Raw genomic sequence first — 16882 nt, forward strand, 5'->3', positions numbered from 1 at the left:
CAAAAATATATTGGGTTGTAAGCAAGAGGGTTCTTACAATTACACACTTATATTCTAGTAGCAGTTGGATGAGATTTTGAAATGTGTTCTGCGAAACAGCAATTAATTGAATGTGCAAAACAGCGAGTCTTTTTCTTATGACACTTTACCTTCCACTGTGGAGTGGGACATTCATTCATTCATTCATTTTCTACCGCTTATCCGAACTACCTCGGGTCACGGGGAGCCTGTGCCTATCTCAGGCGTCATCGGGCATCAAGGCAGGATACACCCTGGACGGAGTGCCAACCCATCGCAGGGCACACACACACTCTCATTCACTCACGCACTCACACACTACGGACAATTTTCCAGAGATGCCAATCAACCTACCATGCATGTCTTTGGACCGGGGGAGGAAACCGGAGTACCCGGAGGAAACCCCCGAGGCACAGAGAGAACATGCAAACTCCACACACACAAGGCGTAGGCGGGAATCGAACCCCCCATTCGAATCGAATCGACATTCCCTGGAGTGGGACATTTTTTTGGCCTCTGGGAAAAAGAGTTAATGAAACACTGTAGTCCAAACTAAACCATTCCACAGGATGTCTGTTTAGTGGAAAATAGTAAAAGATTATCTAAAAAAATCTGATAATCTAATAAAGGATTAATAAAGCAGCAGTAACAGTAGCAGGAAGACTGTTTATCTAAGCACGGCATGTTAGCCGGTACACTCGAGGGACGCTGATGTCTTTAGGGATATACATGTGGCTCATGGGGACCCGGGTTTACCTCTGCGCTAATGAGTCATGTCAGAGGAGCGATGGTGTGTAACTATATTACAAGCTTTAAGGTTTTCTTTCACTTGCAGCACGTGTCATACATAGCACAGGTTTTTGTTCGACAGTTTTACAGGCAACAATTTCTGTTGTTTTTCCACAGCTCATTCAGATGAAGTCTTGCATTTGTCCGACTCTACAAAATAGTACAAAAATTCATCCGCAGCTTTTATTCTGTCATTCCGCCATTCCGTATCCTCGAATATTTCTTCCTGTTTTCATTTTCTGTTTTCCCGGAAAACCGTGTTATATCAGTAAGCTGGGAAGATCTGTCAGCACGGAGCCTGTTATTGCATCCACTCTTCCAAGGTCAAAACGAATACTCCGTCTCCTTCGCTGTGGGAGAAGGGAGCTTTGTGCCAGATATATTGCTTGTGTTTTCAGCCATTGTTTAATAAAAAAGGACTTGTTGGATGCTGACATGTTTGCTTTTAGTTTCTAGTTCCTGCAACAACAAAAAAAAAAACAAAGAAATTCCACACAAATTCTAGCCCTGTGCACTCAAGCACTTTGCTTTCCCTTGGTCTGTGATTTCTGCATTGTTCCAAAGCCTTTTAGCTAAAGACAAAAATAAATAAATAAATAAACGGAGCAGACGGTGCACAACCAAATGGATTAAATTTTTCAATTAAACTTTTTGTAATATATTAAACGTCGTGCAAGAATACCTCCACGGGGCTTTGTGTTTCTAAGTCAAGCTACTAATCAATAGCGAAATGTCTCACAGTGTAAATAAAGAGGAGGTTAAAGTGACTGTTTTATCCCTCAAGCGCACCTTGGAATAAACAGCTACATCACAGCGGCGACCCTCCAGTTCAGACGAATGACTGCCTGCCGTCATGCTAATAACCCAGGAGGCATTAGCCTAGCATGCCGATTTAGCTGCGGCATGTCTGAGGAGCTCCAGACGCTGTCATCATGTCACTTCTTGTGCTTCCACTTAATTCGGCGCAATTCTCTTGCCATGACCAATTTGAGCGAGCCATGGAGAGTGCTTGTAAAGGTTAAAGCGGCCCTCGTGATTTATGGCCGCCCGACAGTTTAGCGCAGCTTGACATCTCGAGCCAAGCAGGCAGCTCACACAAACATGGCGTGATTAAGAGATTTAGCGTCTCGCTGTGGGCGACTAAGCGGCACGGATCTTTGGCACGCTTTAAACATTTTTCTCAGCGAATCTCGACACTGCGCACTTTAACGTTGTTGGAATGTGACGCTTTCGTTTTTGGACTCGGACAGTTACCTCACCACCAAAATGTTTTCCACAGTACACATTTACACGATCAACCTTCAGCCGCTGCGGGAGAATTGCCGTATTTCTGGGTCTGTTTATTTTCCAAAGAGTCAGGAGGGAATGAGTGAAACATTTATTTGCGGTCGTTTGTTACAACAAGCAAACAAGTGCTAACGGAGGAATTGTGTCTACTGCATGCAACTCAGTTTTTATTACACTACCCATAATTCTTTACCCGCTCCTATACACTACTGTCGTAATTCGAACGTTACCTCTGCTTCCAAATGTAGCTTGTCCTGTCCACTGTTACACACCACAGCTTTTCAAATGCACACAAAAACCAAAAAACCAAAACAAAAAAAAACAAACAAACTAAAAATAACAAAAAAAAAAAAAACGCACACAGAATTTTATAAATACTCCTATACTGACAATGTAGGAGGGTCTTACTGAGCCCTGGACATTTGTAAAATTGTAGAAATAAATGCTTTGATTTTATATATATTATTGCTATATATTGCAAAGCAATTATATAATATATATAATATATATATTTTTTTACTATTAAAAATGTATAGTTAAAAATACGATAAAATGAAAATGACTTCATATGCTCAAAAAAATTTCGATTTTTCTTTCTTAAAGGAAAACATTAAAAAAAAAAAAAAAAAAAAGAAATCTTTTGAAAATGGAAAATGATCTTTTAATCCATGTTTAAATGTGATGTTTTCACATGCACACAAGATAATTTTTCATTTTTAAGAGATTTTCTATCTGTGACATTTTTAGGTCATTATCACAAGCTCACTTTCATGCTTTCTGTAAGAAAACGTAAAAACTCAATTCTTGATTGTTCTTAATTCCTAAAACAAATACAATAATTATCATCAATAAAATATCAATAAATGTGTCACTTTTCGTTCTCCACATTCTCTACCATTACTGTCATGATGCACCGTGTAACATGGACTGTTGCACATCACAGTCTCTGACCTCATTCACACAATTTTACTATTTCTCTTCATTCATTTTTTATAAAGTTGTATACATATAACTGTGTACATGAGAAATAAAAACATCTTGAATCTTGAATGAATAAACCGGAGAACAGGAAACTTACTGGACTGAATTTCAGGACAATTCAAGATCATTCATTCACTCATTCATTTTCTACCGCTTATCTCAGGTATCTCGGGTCACGGGGAGCCTGTGCCTATCTCAGGCGTCATCAGGTATCAAGGCAGGATACACCCTGGATGGAGTGCCAACCCATCGCAGGGCACACACACACTCTCATTCACTCACGCACTCACACACTACAGACAATTTTCCAGAGATGCCAATCAACCTACCATGCATGTCTTTGGACCGAGGGAGGAAACCGGAGTACCCGGAGGAAACCCCCGAGGCACGGGGAGAACATGCAAACTCCACACACACAAGGCAGAGGTGGGAATCGAACCCCCAACCCTGGAGGTGTGAGGCGAACATGCTAACCACTAAGCCACCGTGCCCCCCTATTCAAGATCATAACCAAGTCAAAAACCACAACAAACATGAAGCAGGGCGGAAAACACGGCTCGGAAGCTTAGAATCGAAACGACAAGACAAAAAGAACATGGGGTGTAATGTATTAACACATCAGGAAGATTTTGTTATAGTGGTGATTATGACAAGAACCTGAAAAACAGACGTGAGCGTATGAAAAACATCCGTAAGCGTCACGTTCATGCCGGTGGCCATTTGGCCATTTGTGTTATTGTCTGAAATGTGATTGCACTGTTTATGATAGGAACAACTAGGGCTGATCTTCATCTTCTGAGCAGGCGCAGACATTAGGTGTGACAAATAACAGGAAATCAGCAAAATCAGGACCACAACAATGTAAAAAAGGAAAAAAAAAACATCAGAAATCAGAACCCAACTCAGGAGGAAAATATAACAACGTGGAATTTTTAGTCTAGGTTATTCAGAGAGGGCTTTATTTGCTATTGTTTATTTTTACATGTGTTTACACAGAGAAGGGGACCATGTGAGGTATTAGCTGATTTAGCTTTTCCATATGAGGCTTCTGGATCGCTTGTGCTTCATCAGCACAAAAGGGACAGTTAGCTTCTGGGTCAGCACTTTCAGCTCATAAATCCTGCTTGTACAGGCACCGAGGTGTCCCGGGCATCATATTTTGGATCTGAGTACCATCTCAGTAAGCCACAGTGAGTCCAGTATTAACACTGGTATTTGTATTCCTTCTGACATGGCATTCACACGGATTAATCTTTAATTGGGCGAAGAGCAGCCATGGTTAGCGTGTGCGAGAGTCTCCAGAGTGTCCTCATTAGTGTTTTAATGTTGTCCTAACCGACCATCGTCTTTAAGAGCCGGAGCACAATCCTCCTCACAGCCACTTTCCTCTCATTATCACAATAGCTCTGCAGCCACCGACAATCGATGCTGAGATGATTCACACCACCACGCTACCACGATACTGTGATTCCTCCACACCCGAGCTTTTCACGCCTGCTGCGACGAGCATCTGCATGCGTCTCAAGTTTTACAGAGAGCGTCATCCTGTCATTTAACAAGCCTGCAGCTGTCCCTCCGGTCTCTTGCTTCTTTTCATCAGACGCTGTGATCAAGTCCAGACACCACCTCTTAGTAATGGATGCTTTTACGAAGGCAACCCGAGCCGTTCTTACCGATACGATTAAACATGCTTCTCCTTACGCATTCTGCAGTAAACCTTCGTCTCGGCCCTTAATATTTATTGCTTTAATCACATCCCGAAGCCCTTCGAAGAACCCTTCATTCCAGACTCCGATCATTGTAATTGTCTCCTATAAAGGGGCCTCTAAACTCGGTATAATGAAACTAACATTCAGCGTTCGGTTTGATTTACGACATAAATGAGCAGCGCATGAATTTTTAGAGCGAAGGGTTCTGTCTGAAAGCTGCAGCAGGACTTAACGGAGAGGCACTTATGAGCTTTTTAAAGTTTTTTTTTTTTTTTTTTTTTTTTTTTATTCGGCGAAAACACTTATCCAAAGTGATACTGAGTACCTGCACTTAGACTGGGTGTGGCATTTAAATATAAGCCATATAGCAAGATACAGCTAGCTTGGACTGTTTGGGGTTGTTTTTCACAGCAGCGTTATATTTCTGAACGTTTTAAAGCTCCTCTTTCGTAGGTATTTCTGCATGCTGAGAAACCTACAACTATGCAAAAAAAAAAAAACATGTGCTCCAAGGAGACATGTGAAATTCAATCTCAAGCCAAGAAGTCAAGAAGCTTTTATTGTCATTTCATCCATACGAAGCTGATCCGGTCCACAGTAAAACGAAACAGCGTTCCTACAGGACCATGTTGCTACATAAATCACACACCTATAGGAGACAACACAGAACTAAGTGCACAACACAGTCCAACACAGAACCACATCAAGTGCAAGTGTGCAAACAGTGATAGACAGTCCTGTACAATGCAGTAATAGACAAAGGACGATGCAGCGTCAAACAAGACGCTGTTTTATAATAAATAAAGTGCACTAATATTCATTCATTCATTCATTTTCTACCGCTTATCCGAACTACCTCGGGTCACGGGGAGCCTGTGCCTATCTCAGGCGTCATCGGGCATCAAGGCAGGATACACCCTGGACGGAGTGCCAACACATCGCAGGGCGCACACACACACAAACACACACACACTCTCTCAATCTACGGACTCTCTCAATCTCTAGTTCTTAAGTCTAGACCAGCAACGTTTTGGTGCTACTTAAGAACCACTTTTCCTGGTTCAGAGCCGGTGCTTTGGCTGTCGAAAAAGAAAGAACTGGTTCTAAATTAAGCTCTGGCTCCGAACCAGCACTCAAACTGCCTCGGTGGAAAAAGGGCATGTGAACCAGTATGAATGTATTCAATGACATCAAAAACCTTTAGTAAGTCGCTCAGGATCAGAACGCTTGCTAAATACCTTAAATGTAAATTATGAGACGATCCCCTCCACCGACCAACACGGATTCAGACCTAGGTGTTGTCAAAAGTTTTTGGACCAAGTGATAGAAAGCTAACTAAGTTGACAAGACCACCGAGTGAGTAAACGTTCCAGTGAGCCCAGTGGTATGTTTTAGTCGCTTGTAAAGCTAATTGGCTACTTCACTACATAAAGTGAGTGAATAATAGAGAAACAGAATGGAGTAAGTTTGGAAATCGCTGTGGATCAGGTGTTGGCGTCTGTAAATGTAAACGAACGAGTATTCAGTCTGTTTTATTTGTACGGTGTTTTTAATAATGGACATTGTCACAGTGCAGCTTTAAAGAAATTTTAAAAAATCAGAGGTGACGGTGGTGAGGAAAACTCCCTGAGATGATAAGAGAAAGAAACCTTAAGAGGAATCTCATCCTCATCTGGGTGACACTAGAGAGTGTGATTAAATCATTTCCTTTTTACAAGTGATGTGGGAATGATCAATGTAGCACGTTGTCAGTTAGTCGTTAGCCAGTTAGTGTCTTTACGTCAGTGAGCATCATAAGCAGGATTGTTATATGACACGTTTGTGCCCAACTTGATTTTTCTCAGATATGTCAGTGTTTACATTTCTGGCCTTTGGCAAACGCCCTTATCCAGAGCGACTTATCTTATTTATACAGCTGAGCACTTGAGGGTTAAGAGCCTTGCTCATGGGCCCAGCAGTGGTAGTTTGGGGGTCCTGGGAATCGAACTCTCAACCTTCTGATCACTAGTCCAATGACTAAACCGCTGAGTGTTTCAGAGTAACTGCTTATTCCTTATTATTATTACTTTTATCATTACTGTTATTCTGAACCGTAAATCCGTCCTTCTGCTATCCGGTTTGCTTAAAGTTACAGCATCGAGGTGCATCAAATTGATATGTTTTACGTAAGTCATTAAATCAACAATTCTGAACACTTCTGGGGTCTGAACCTGCTCGAATACTCTGGACTGCTGATTAGGGTTGCAAAATTCCGGGAATTTTCAAGGCTGGAAAGTTTCCATGGGAATTAACCGGAATATATGGGAATTAACGGGAATATATGGGAATTAACGGGAATATATGGGAATTAATGGGAATATATGGGAATTAACGGGAATATATGGGAATTAATGGGAATATATGGGAATTAATGGGAATATATGGAAATAAACTGGGAATTTGAAAAAAAATGCAGAACTGTTTATAACAAGGAACTTAAATGTAGTTAAAAAAATCTTAACAGCATAATTTTGTTTAAAACAAGAAGATTTAATGCAATTTAAGTTGAATTTGTACCCTTCATTCCTCGGTCACTTGCACACAGCACACTGCTTACTGGAGGGCCATTGAGGCCAAACCCCCTGCATGTACGCGCATTCTTCCATAACATGCACAGTAACACTTTATTTTAGGGTCATTTAACTAGTTGCTTATTAGCATGAATATTAATAGAATATTGGCTATTTATTAGTACTTATTAAGCACATATTAATGCCTTATTCTGCATTACCTTATTCTACATTCTTAATTGTACCAATACCTAAACTTAATAACTACCTTACTAACTCTTAATAAGCATTAATTTAGGAGTGTTGCCACATGCACAGATACTTTGATGACCCTCCACCACACACACTCACTCCCCCTGAAATAAAAAAAACCTTTATAAAATAATGTTTATTACAATTATTACGTTTATTATGTTTATTACTGCAGTACAAGCATAGTACAAGCATAATAATGCATAATAATGTTTATTATGCTTTTGTGTTACTCAATGAAATAATCAAAGTTCTACTTACAAATAATTCAGTCAAGACGTCATTTTTAAAATTTGTTTTACCTTAACGTTAAGTTTATTTATGTTTGTATATGATAAAGTTTATATAAATTTCCCTATATTTCCAATTAATTCCCATAAATTCCTGTAAATTTCCATACATTCCCATAAATTTCCAGAAATTCCTGTAAAGTTTCCAATTTTGAATATTTCCAAAATTCCCCAGTTCCCGTGGAAAGTTTCTGGAAATTTACCGGAAATTTACCGGAAACTTTCCGCCCCTTTGCAATCCTACTGCTGATTTGTTTTCTCCTGATTTCATTCCTTCAGGCTTCCCACTTTTGTCAAAATAATTATTTGTCAACTTCTAAAAGCAGAAAGTTATCCAGATGTGCGATTGTAAGACGTGATCCGGATCCCTCGTTTGTCTGTCTGTTACACCTCATACCTGTAAACATCTGGCTGCTTTTTATAAATTTCTAGTCTGAATTTCTCAGTTTTCTGAGTCACTGTTCTGTCTATTGCCTCGTTTTGACCCTGCCTGTCTTTAGTGTTTGTGATTGTTTGCTACCTGCCCTGACCTACGCCTGGATTATTGACTACTGCTTTTGGATTTCCTTTGTTGTTGCTGTTTGCCTGGTGTTTTGACCCTTGCCTGTTTTTGGATATTGCTAATAAAAGCATTTGGATCGAACCGGTTTCACGTGTATGACAGTCACTCTCTAAGAAGCGCTAATGTGGTTTGCAAGCTAAGCTAAGCTAATCGTATTGAATGTTTTTGTTATTACACATGTAAATACAAGTACAAACAGATAATGTTTGATAAATCATCTTCATTTTCTCGTTTTTTCTTCTTTCAAGCCTCTAAGCAGTGGAACAGAAATCAAAATGTGTTTTGTTGTTCATTCATTTGTTTTTCTGTTTTTCTCCTTTTTCCCCTCGGCCACGCTGCAGCCATCCAACAAGTGTTAGAAGGTAAGACCAATGTTTTCTTTTCCTTCAGATGTGAGCTAATAGGCTTGACCTGATACTCACCTTCTTTACTGTCACGTCTCCATTGATTTTGAGACACACTGTCATTTTGGACTGCAGTTTTGTTGACCGGGTTTAGCTAAAGTAAAACGTCTGATGGTTAATACATAGATGAGACAAACATCACGGAGAAGTGTCTGAGGTGCTGGAGCGACATTTTATGGGCCTCAGGGGCAGATGTCTAAACAAGCATAGTCTTTATGTCGGACAATTCCGATCGACTAATAGATTTTGTTTATCTATTGAGATGTTGGAATGTATGTTGAAAAAAAAGTGTTGTGTTCTGCTTGATCTGTTCTCCTTTTGCGTTACGTGATTATTCTGTAGCCTTCTACAAACCTGAATCACTTTCTCTAAATATGGTGTCTGACATTAGAGCAATGCAACAAACCATATTTCTTTCAGGTCCAGATTTCCTTTCATGGTTATTTGTCTTTCAGCCACATACTCTACAACGCTGTCGATTATTATTTGGGTAAATCTTGAGTCCGAATCTTAAATCCTGATCTGTGAAAAAAACAAAAACAAAACAAAGCACAAATTGGCTGTAACCTGGGTTGGAGGATTGGCATTACTGTCACTTAATTCTCACTTGTCAATCACAGTAAAAAAAAACAAAAACAGCCAATCGTGATCATCTGTGAGCTCATGTATGTGGAAGAGGGCTAGGTGCACTTTCTTCTGAGTGTGTTGCGCTTTTGCTGTGATGCAGTAGTTCAAACCGATGCTGTCAAGAACGGCATCCGGGCAACATGTCGGGTAAGAGCCAGTACTTTCGCTCTTCTAGCGTTGCCTGTAGAGATGTTTTCTTTCCTAGCTAGTATTAGCTGTAGCACAGTTTCTGAGTTAATGAATGCAAGATCAGTATCAATACATCAAAACCCTAATCAGACCCACTGAATATTCTTTTAGACGTCAGAAGTATCCTGGGCTGTAGCTCTGGCTTTGGGAGAGATCCCCGGTGAATGATTTTAACACTCCACAGCTCACTTAGACAAAACAGTAATATTTTAGTGTTTAAAAAGAAGCCTTCTTTCGTTTCAGAACTTCTTTCTTTTTGTTTTTTTTAGCTTGAAAGGGCTCTCTTTGACGTTTGATGTATGGTGGATATCTCAATAAGATCGCTTGAGCAGGCACACTAATTGCAGTTCATGATGAAAATAGGGATATCTCACTGCTAATTTCTCAGTCATGAATCATGATATGTACCATGTAACAACATCCTTTACCTGATCACTGAATTGAAATATCGTCCTCGTGCCTAATTAGAAGTTACTAAAACTGTGAGGTTTGCAAATTCAAGAGGTCTTTAGTCAAAAGACCTCTACTAATTGAGCGCGAGATCCAAGGTCCAATCCGTCTCACAGAAAGAATATTGTAATTATGGTAAAAGTGAGACTTAAGGAGGTGATTTAACTTTTCAGTTCATTTGAACTACAGTACAAATATTGTGGGGAAAGTCACAGAAACTTCCTCTACATTCACATTAGTAAGCTACAAGTCTTTTTTGTTGCTTGTAAGGTGTGTAGAATACACTGCTGTTGCTGGGTGTGTACTGTCACTTTGTTTGGGAGTTGGGAGACTTTCTTGTCCATTTTTTATCCGTTTTTTTTTTTTTTTATAACGTCGAGCAGGATAAAGCAAGATATCAAGGATACAGAATAAAACTACGAGTTGTGAGTGCCGAACTGAAGAAACATCGGACCACACTCACCTGCAGCTCTGAGAAATCATTCAGACTAATTGTTACCGTAGTATACGTTATCACATAGCATACAAAATCTCAATTCAGATGTTGCCTGTATGCTGAAATTGAGTCACTTACAGTATGTGTACAGAAAATGAATCTATTACTTCGGCTCTTGCTAGCGTGAATGTAGAGTTACTGTGTCGGCCAAGTTTCCAGAGCGTTACCTATATCACCTGAACCTCATGCCCTTTTTTTATGAATTATATGCTTATTATATCAATATTTAGCAATTCTATTTATTTAGAAGTAGCCATCCTTCCTTGTTTACTAGTATCACTGTATTTTGTCTAGGCCATCTATACCAGTGCTTCTCAGCAGGGGACCAGTGACCCGGTTCTGTGATTTATTGAAATGAAATAGTTAACTAATAATAATTATTATGTACAATAGACACTCAGTATATTTAATAGAAATACCTGTACCTGTGGCTTAATGGTTAGCACGTTCGACTAACACCTCCAGGGTTGGGGGTTCGATTCCCGCCTCCGCCTAGTGTGTGTGGAGTTTGCATGTTCTCCCCGTGCCTCGGGGGTTTCCTCCGGGTACTCCGGTTTCCTCCCCCGGTCCAAAGACATGCATGGTAGGTTGATTGGCATCTCTGGAAAATTGTCCGTAGTGTGTGAGTGCGTGAGTGAATGAGAGTGTGTGTGTGCCCTGCGATGGGTTGGCACTCCGTCCAGGGTGTATCCTGCCTTGATGCCCGATGACGCCTGAGATAGGCACAGGCTCCCCGTGACCCGAGGTAGTTCGGATAAGCGGTAGAAAATGAGTGAGTGAGTGAGAGACCTGTAACCCTGTACTCCTGTTAATTCATGCAGAAATTCACCCAGACTATTATGTGGCAGCAGTACAGTGCAGTATAAAACATCTTTTTTTTTTCCATCTTTAACCGTCCACTTATGGTGAGAGTGTGCCCAGTATAGCCTTAGTGTTTTCCTGGCTTACAGGAGATGGCTTTTCAGATGCTTTTCGGCTCACCACAGTTTCAAACTGGTTATCCGAGTTACCGTAGCCTTCCTGACTCCGACGTCTCTCATCAACAAAGCACTTTCCGCCCACAGAACTCCGGCTCAATGGATGTTATTGTTTTTCACACTATTCTGTGTATCAATCTGTTGTGTGTGAAAATCTCTGGGGGTTTTTTCAGTAGGTTCTAAAATACTCAAATCAACCCATCTGGCACTAGAAACCACTCAAAGTCACTATAATCACATTTTCCCCCCAAGATGATGTTTGATATAACAAACTTTTTTGTAATGATTTCGTTTTTTCTCCTTGAGCACATCTCTCGAATTCTGACTCAAGGAAGCACCGCACCAGGATCAAAAATGGCCCATAGAGTAGAGTGTCTATAAAACAAGAGGCCCATCGAAACACAAACAAGCATTCTGGACCACAAATCATTTTCCCAAGAGAGTTATACATATCATTCTGATTATCTGCACAAGTAAGACATAAAAAATATATATTGCATTTTAAACTAAAGCTGTTCAAATGATTTCAGCGTTGTGCTGCTGCCACATGATAATAATATTAAATAATAACTGTTTAATTAATAATCTCTGAATTGAATTTAAATCAAACTTCTGCCGTTACTGAGTTTCTTATAGTAGGTTTCGCTCCATTCATTTTCAGTAGCACTTAAAATTCTCAGGGTCTCAGGGAGCCTAGTGTCTATGCCAGGGGACTCAAGGCTGGAGACACCCTGGACATGGCAGGGCACAATCACACCCCCACACACACACAAACACACACACACACACACCACAGATGATTTAGAGATATCAGTCAGCATACTGGGGGAAGAAACCAGAGTTGCTGGAGGAAACCCCCAGAGCAAACTCCACACCGTGGGAACTGAGCCTCTTACCCCAGAGGTGGGAAACAAAAGTGCTAACCACTAAGCCACTGCACCCTCCGGGTACTTACTCTTGCCTAAATAATAAGCTATGACTTTAACGACTTCAATAAATACATTTGATGGTATGTTTTGGCCTTATTTTCTTAACACATGAATAGTTTGATTTATATACATATATATATATTTATAGTTAAAAAAAATTACTGCGGTGCAATTATAACAACATCTGTTTACATTTTACTCAAGTTTACGAACCTCTGATCTAGAACACCATTCCTTTTCACAGACCATCTATTTTAGGCCTGTGATCATGACCACTTACCATGTTGATGCTGCTTGGTGGTGGGCAGTAATCCAAGAGGACACACACACCAGAGAACGACTGAGGCTTTCATTCTGAGCGTGTGCTTTCAGCGCGTCTCTTTAATCATTCCTCTACTTTTCTCAGACAAGCTTGAAAGCTCAGACTTCAGCAATCAAATGGCTAATGCTGGGAAAAGATGCAGCACAATAAAGTATTTGAGCTCTTATTGGATTAAAGAGTGGCAGTCCTTCTTATTTCTACAGAATACATGAAAACCTTCATTCATTCATTCATTCATTCATTCATTTTCCTATCACTTTCTTGTTGCAGAGGTAACTGGATGAGAATGTCAGTACAGACTTTTCTAACCTCAGACACACAAGCCAGCATCTCCTGGAGGATCACTATATGTTCCCAAGCGAACGGTGAGATAGTGTATAATGTCTCCAGCGTGGCTTTAGTTCTCCCACAGAGTCTTTACTCAGGGGGATGTGCCTGAAATAGCTATACTGGAATCCAAACAAGGAGCATCCTTTTTAGGTACTGAAAATTTGTTCATATTTTTCTTCCTCAGCTGCCAGTCCCACCCACCGTCCTGCAACCCTCTATCATACATCAAATAACTAACAAGACTAACACATGCCACCTCTACTTGTGCAGTCTCAGGGGCCAGCTTAACACAAACAGCTGTTTGTCCTCTTCTGCATTAATGATCTTAAAGATGCCTATAACTGGCACTGTGATTGACAGGGGACGGAGTACGTCATCTCTCCCACCCTGACTGTACGGACATTTTTGCTTTCCTGGGCCACCAGCCACGGATGTCTATCTATAGCATTGTTGGAATGCTATTCATAGGGCATTCGCTTTTCTGTTGCCCCATTCAGGAGCTGCACGAGTGATTTTGAAGAGGGTGAAATTGTGTAGCTTGAACTTAGCTGTCATAACAAGGCAGAAGGCAGAATCGATTTATTATTGGGGAAACCCCAAGGGGATGCCACATTGGTGCAGTGGATAGTGTTGCTGCCTCACTGCTTCCAGATCCCCTGTTCAATTCTGCCTGTTATGTGGGTCTCCTCGGGTTCTCTGGTTTCCTCTGAAAACATAAGAGAAATATAGATGGATTGGATTTGACAGTTAATTGCACACTTGATGTGGATAAATGTGTGTATGTGTGTGAGCAGGGTGGATTTCCACCAGTGTTCCTGGGATGTGGTCTGGATCCATAGCAACCCAGACCAGGATAAAGAAGTTAAAGCAGAATGAATGAATGAATGAATGAATGAATGAATGAAAAAGATCCAACGAAGAAGATTTTCAAATGTAGAAGATCCACACCTAGATCTGGATCAGGATCGAGTGTGTACAACTCGACAAGTTAGAAAGCAACAAAAGCCTTCTGAAGAACAAGTCATGAACGCTTCAGTCTACAAATAATGACTTCAAATGCTAATGAATTCACAGGCAGACTGCACACAAACATGCGTGCACACACACACACACACACACACAGAGCAGTGGAGACGCCCCATTTAGCATCCTTATTCTTCCTCCTTAGAGGAAAAACTCTTCTGTTCCTGCTTCAGAAAAACTGGCATCAGTTGGGGAAAAACCCAGACTGAAGGTCTCTCTGCGTGTTCTGCTCATCTCCACAGCTACTATTTCATTCTGGTCGATGTGAGACAAGTCTGTGCTCACTCAGTGCCCTGCCAACGCAACTTGTGCCAGTCTCAGCACTTGGCATAGTTAATAAAATGGAACAGCTGGCACAGTGGTGGCCAAATATCCAAGTCTCCATGACCTTGGCATAATCCCCCTGCTGGAGGCTCTCCTTCAAGAGTTTTAGTGATGGGCTTTAAAACAGGGCATGCAAATTCCATCTCAGCTCATCTCCATCTGAGTAGAGCAGCTAATCAGAGCAGATCGCAGGTATAATGGTGGTGTGAGGCAGAGCACAACGCTGGTGACCTTTATTATACGCATGCTAATTATCCAGGATTTGGTTAAAATGTAGTACACAAAATCTCATTAATTCTTATTCGATGGTGGAATTTATTTTTACCCTGAGACCAAAGTCACATTTTTCTAGACCGTAAAGTTCTATTTGTGCTTTGAGTCATTTGTCAATGCAGAAATTTCAAAATTTCTGAAATAAATCAGGAACAATTCGATGTCTGTATTGTTTGTATAATTATTATCACAAAGCAGCTTTACAGAATTCCAGATGTGGATTTACTGTAGCAGATTATTAAATCTTCTCCTACGTTCCTGGGTGTTTTTATATGGTAACACATGAGCAGGGAAAAATAAACACAAGCCTATTTTTATAACATGGTATTTAAGAATGTAATTCCTAATTCACACACCATAAGATTGCATTTCCTGGATTAGAGAATAGTCAGAAACTTTTAGCTACACCACCTGCTTGCTAGGCTAGCTAGCTAGCTTAGCTAAGGTTTTTAGCATAAATTCATTCATTCGTTCATTTTCTACCGCTTATCCGAACTACCTCGGGTCACGGGGAGCCTGTGCCTATCTCAGGCATCATCGGGCATCGAGGCAGGATACACCCTGGACGGAGTGCCAACCCATCGCAGGGCACACACACACTCTCATTCACTCACACAATCACACACTACGGACAATTTTCCAGAGATGCCAATCAACCTACCATGCATGTCTTTGGACCGGGGGAGGAAACCGGAGTACCCGGAGGAAACCCCCGAGGCACGGGGAGAACATGCAAACTCCACACACACAAGGCGGAGGTGGGAATCGAACCCCCAACCCTGGAGGTGTGAGGCGAACGTGCTAACCACTAAGCCACCGTGCCCCCTTTAGCATAAATTGATTTGGTGTATTATTGAATATGTTTTAAATTAAAAATGTTGCGAAGAACTTTGACAAACAGAGAGATATTGGTGTTTAGCTGTGATAAATCTGAGCTACTGCACTAACAATTAGCTAGCTGAGTAGCCGAGTAAGGCAAGGTTAGTGCTAATATCCTTAGTCTCCGTTAATCTGAAGCGTTTATTAGTAATTGTTTGAGAAAGAAGAGAGAAGAAAAGTGAACATACCTTGTAATATTTAGGTTGACATCTTATGCCTGTAACATCACAACATGTTATGGTACTATACATATATATATACAACATGAGTTTGGATAAGCGGTAGAAGATGAATGAATGAATGAATGAATATACAACATGGTACTATACTGTATATATATAATGCAGTGTATAAAAAAATAAAATTGAATAAATAAATAAATAAAATAAATATCTCTGGCTAACACCGAGATTTGCTGTGAAAGTGAACAATCTTTATCCGCTACAGCATTGACAGTTTACTTCGAGCTAAAATCAGAATAAAATGTATTAAACGCATATACTCATATACTCATATTTTTTTTCTATAATCAGTTTATGAAGTCAACATTCCTACTAATAAAAAAAAGGAAAACATGTTGTCCACAATAAAACAGTTTTAATACACGGTTTGTTCCAGCACACGCTTCAATAATGGGTTTAAAGAATGGCGCGGGTGAAAATATCAGGTCCCGCATATAAACATTTTATAAAGCAAGCGCTTTTATTGCTGTTTTATTGCTCTGGCTTTTTTTTTTTTTTTTTTTAAACAAATGGATGAAAACTCGAACGTAATGAATACTTTTCATCCAAATTACTGCCAATGTTCTTTCCTGTGCTTGCTGGTAAGGTGATTGTCCACCATATACCGAACAATAGAGAAGGGAAGGGAGGAGAGAGAGAGATAGTAAGTAAGAGAGAGAGGGAGAGAGAGAGAGAGAGGAGGAGGGCTGCCTTGGGCAACCTCATAGTATTGGAGACACAGGAGCCTGTTGCTATGCCAACAGTGGCGGGCCACAGCATTTCAATGTCGACGTCCACAGCAGGGCCGCTCCACTTCAGCCTGCGCTCCGTGAGCGACGTCATACATTTGCATTCGAGCTAGATAAATGTTTACATGCTGCAGATGCCTCTTTTAAAAATACACTCTGCAAGGCTAATATTTCTCCTGTGCTCCGTTTGTAGCTCTGCATAGCTTCTGGGTCGTCCGGTCTCATTTCTTATTTCTTATTATATCACGAGGC

General features: G+C 40.5%; 1 protein-coding gene across 2 annotated transcripts in view; it reads left to right on the forward strand.

The window, feature by feature from the left end:
- nrxn2a (neurexin 2a) overlaps positions 1-16882 on the forward strand; it is a 364908-nt gene that overhangs the window by 80490 nt on the left and 267536 nt on the right. For both annotated transcript variants that reach the window (XM_060890359.1, XM_060890360.1), the window contains exon 3: positions 8779-8799. In XM_060890359.1, coding sequence (XP_060746342.1) covers positions 8779-8799 — 21 coding nt within the window. The remainder of the gene's footprint in view (positions 1-8778; positions 8800-16882) is intronic.

The sequence above is a fragment of the Tachysurus vachellii genome, chromosome 17 (genome assembly GCF_030014155.1).
Source record: "Tachysurus vachellii isolate PV-2020 chromosome 17, HZAU_Pvac_v1, whole genome shotgun sequence".
Lineage (NCBI taxonomy): Eukaryota > Metazoa > Chordata > Actinopteri > Siluriformes > Bagridae > Tachysurus > Tachysurus vachellii.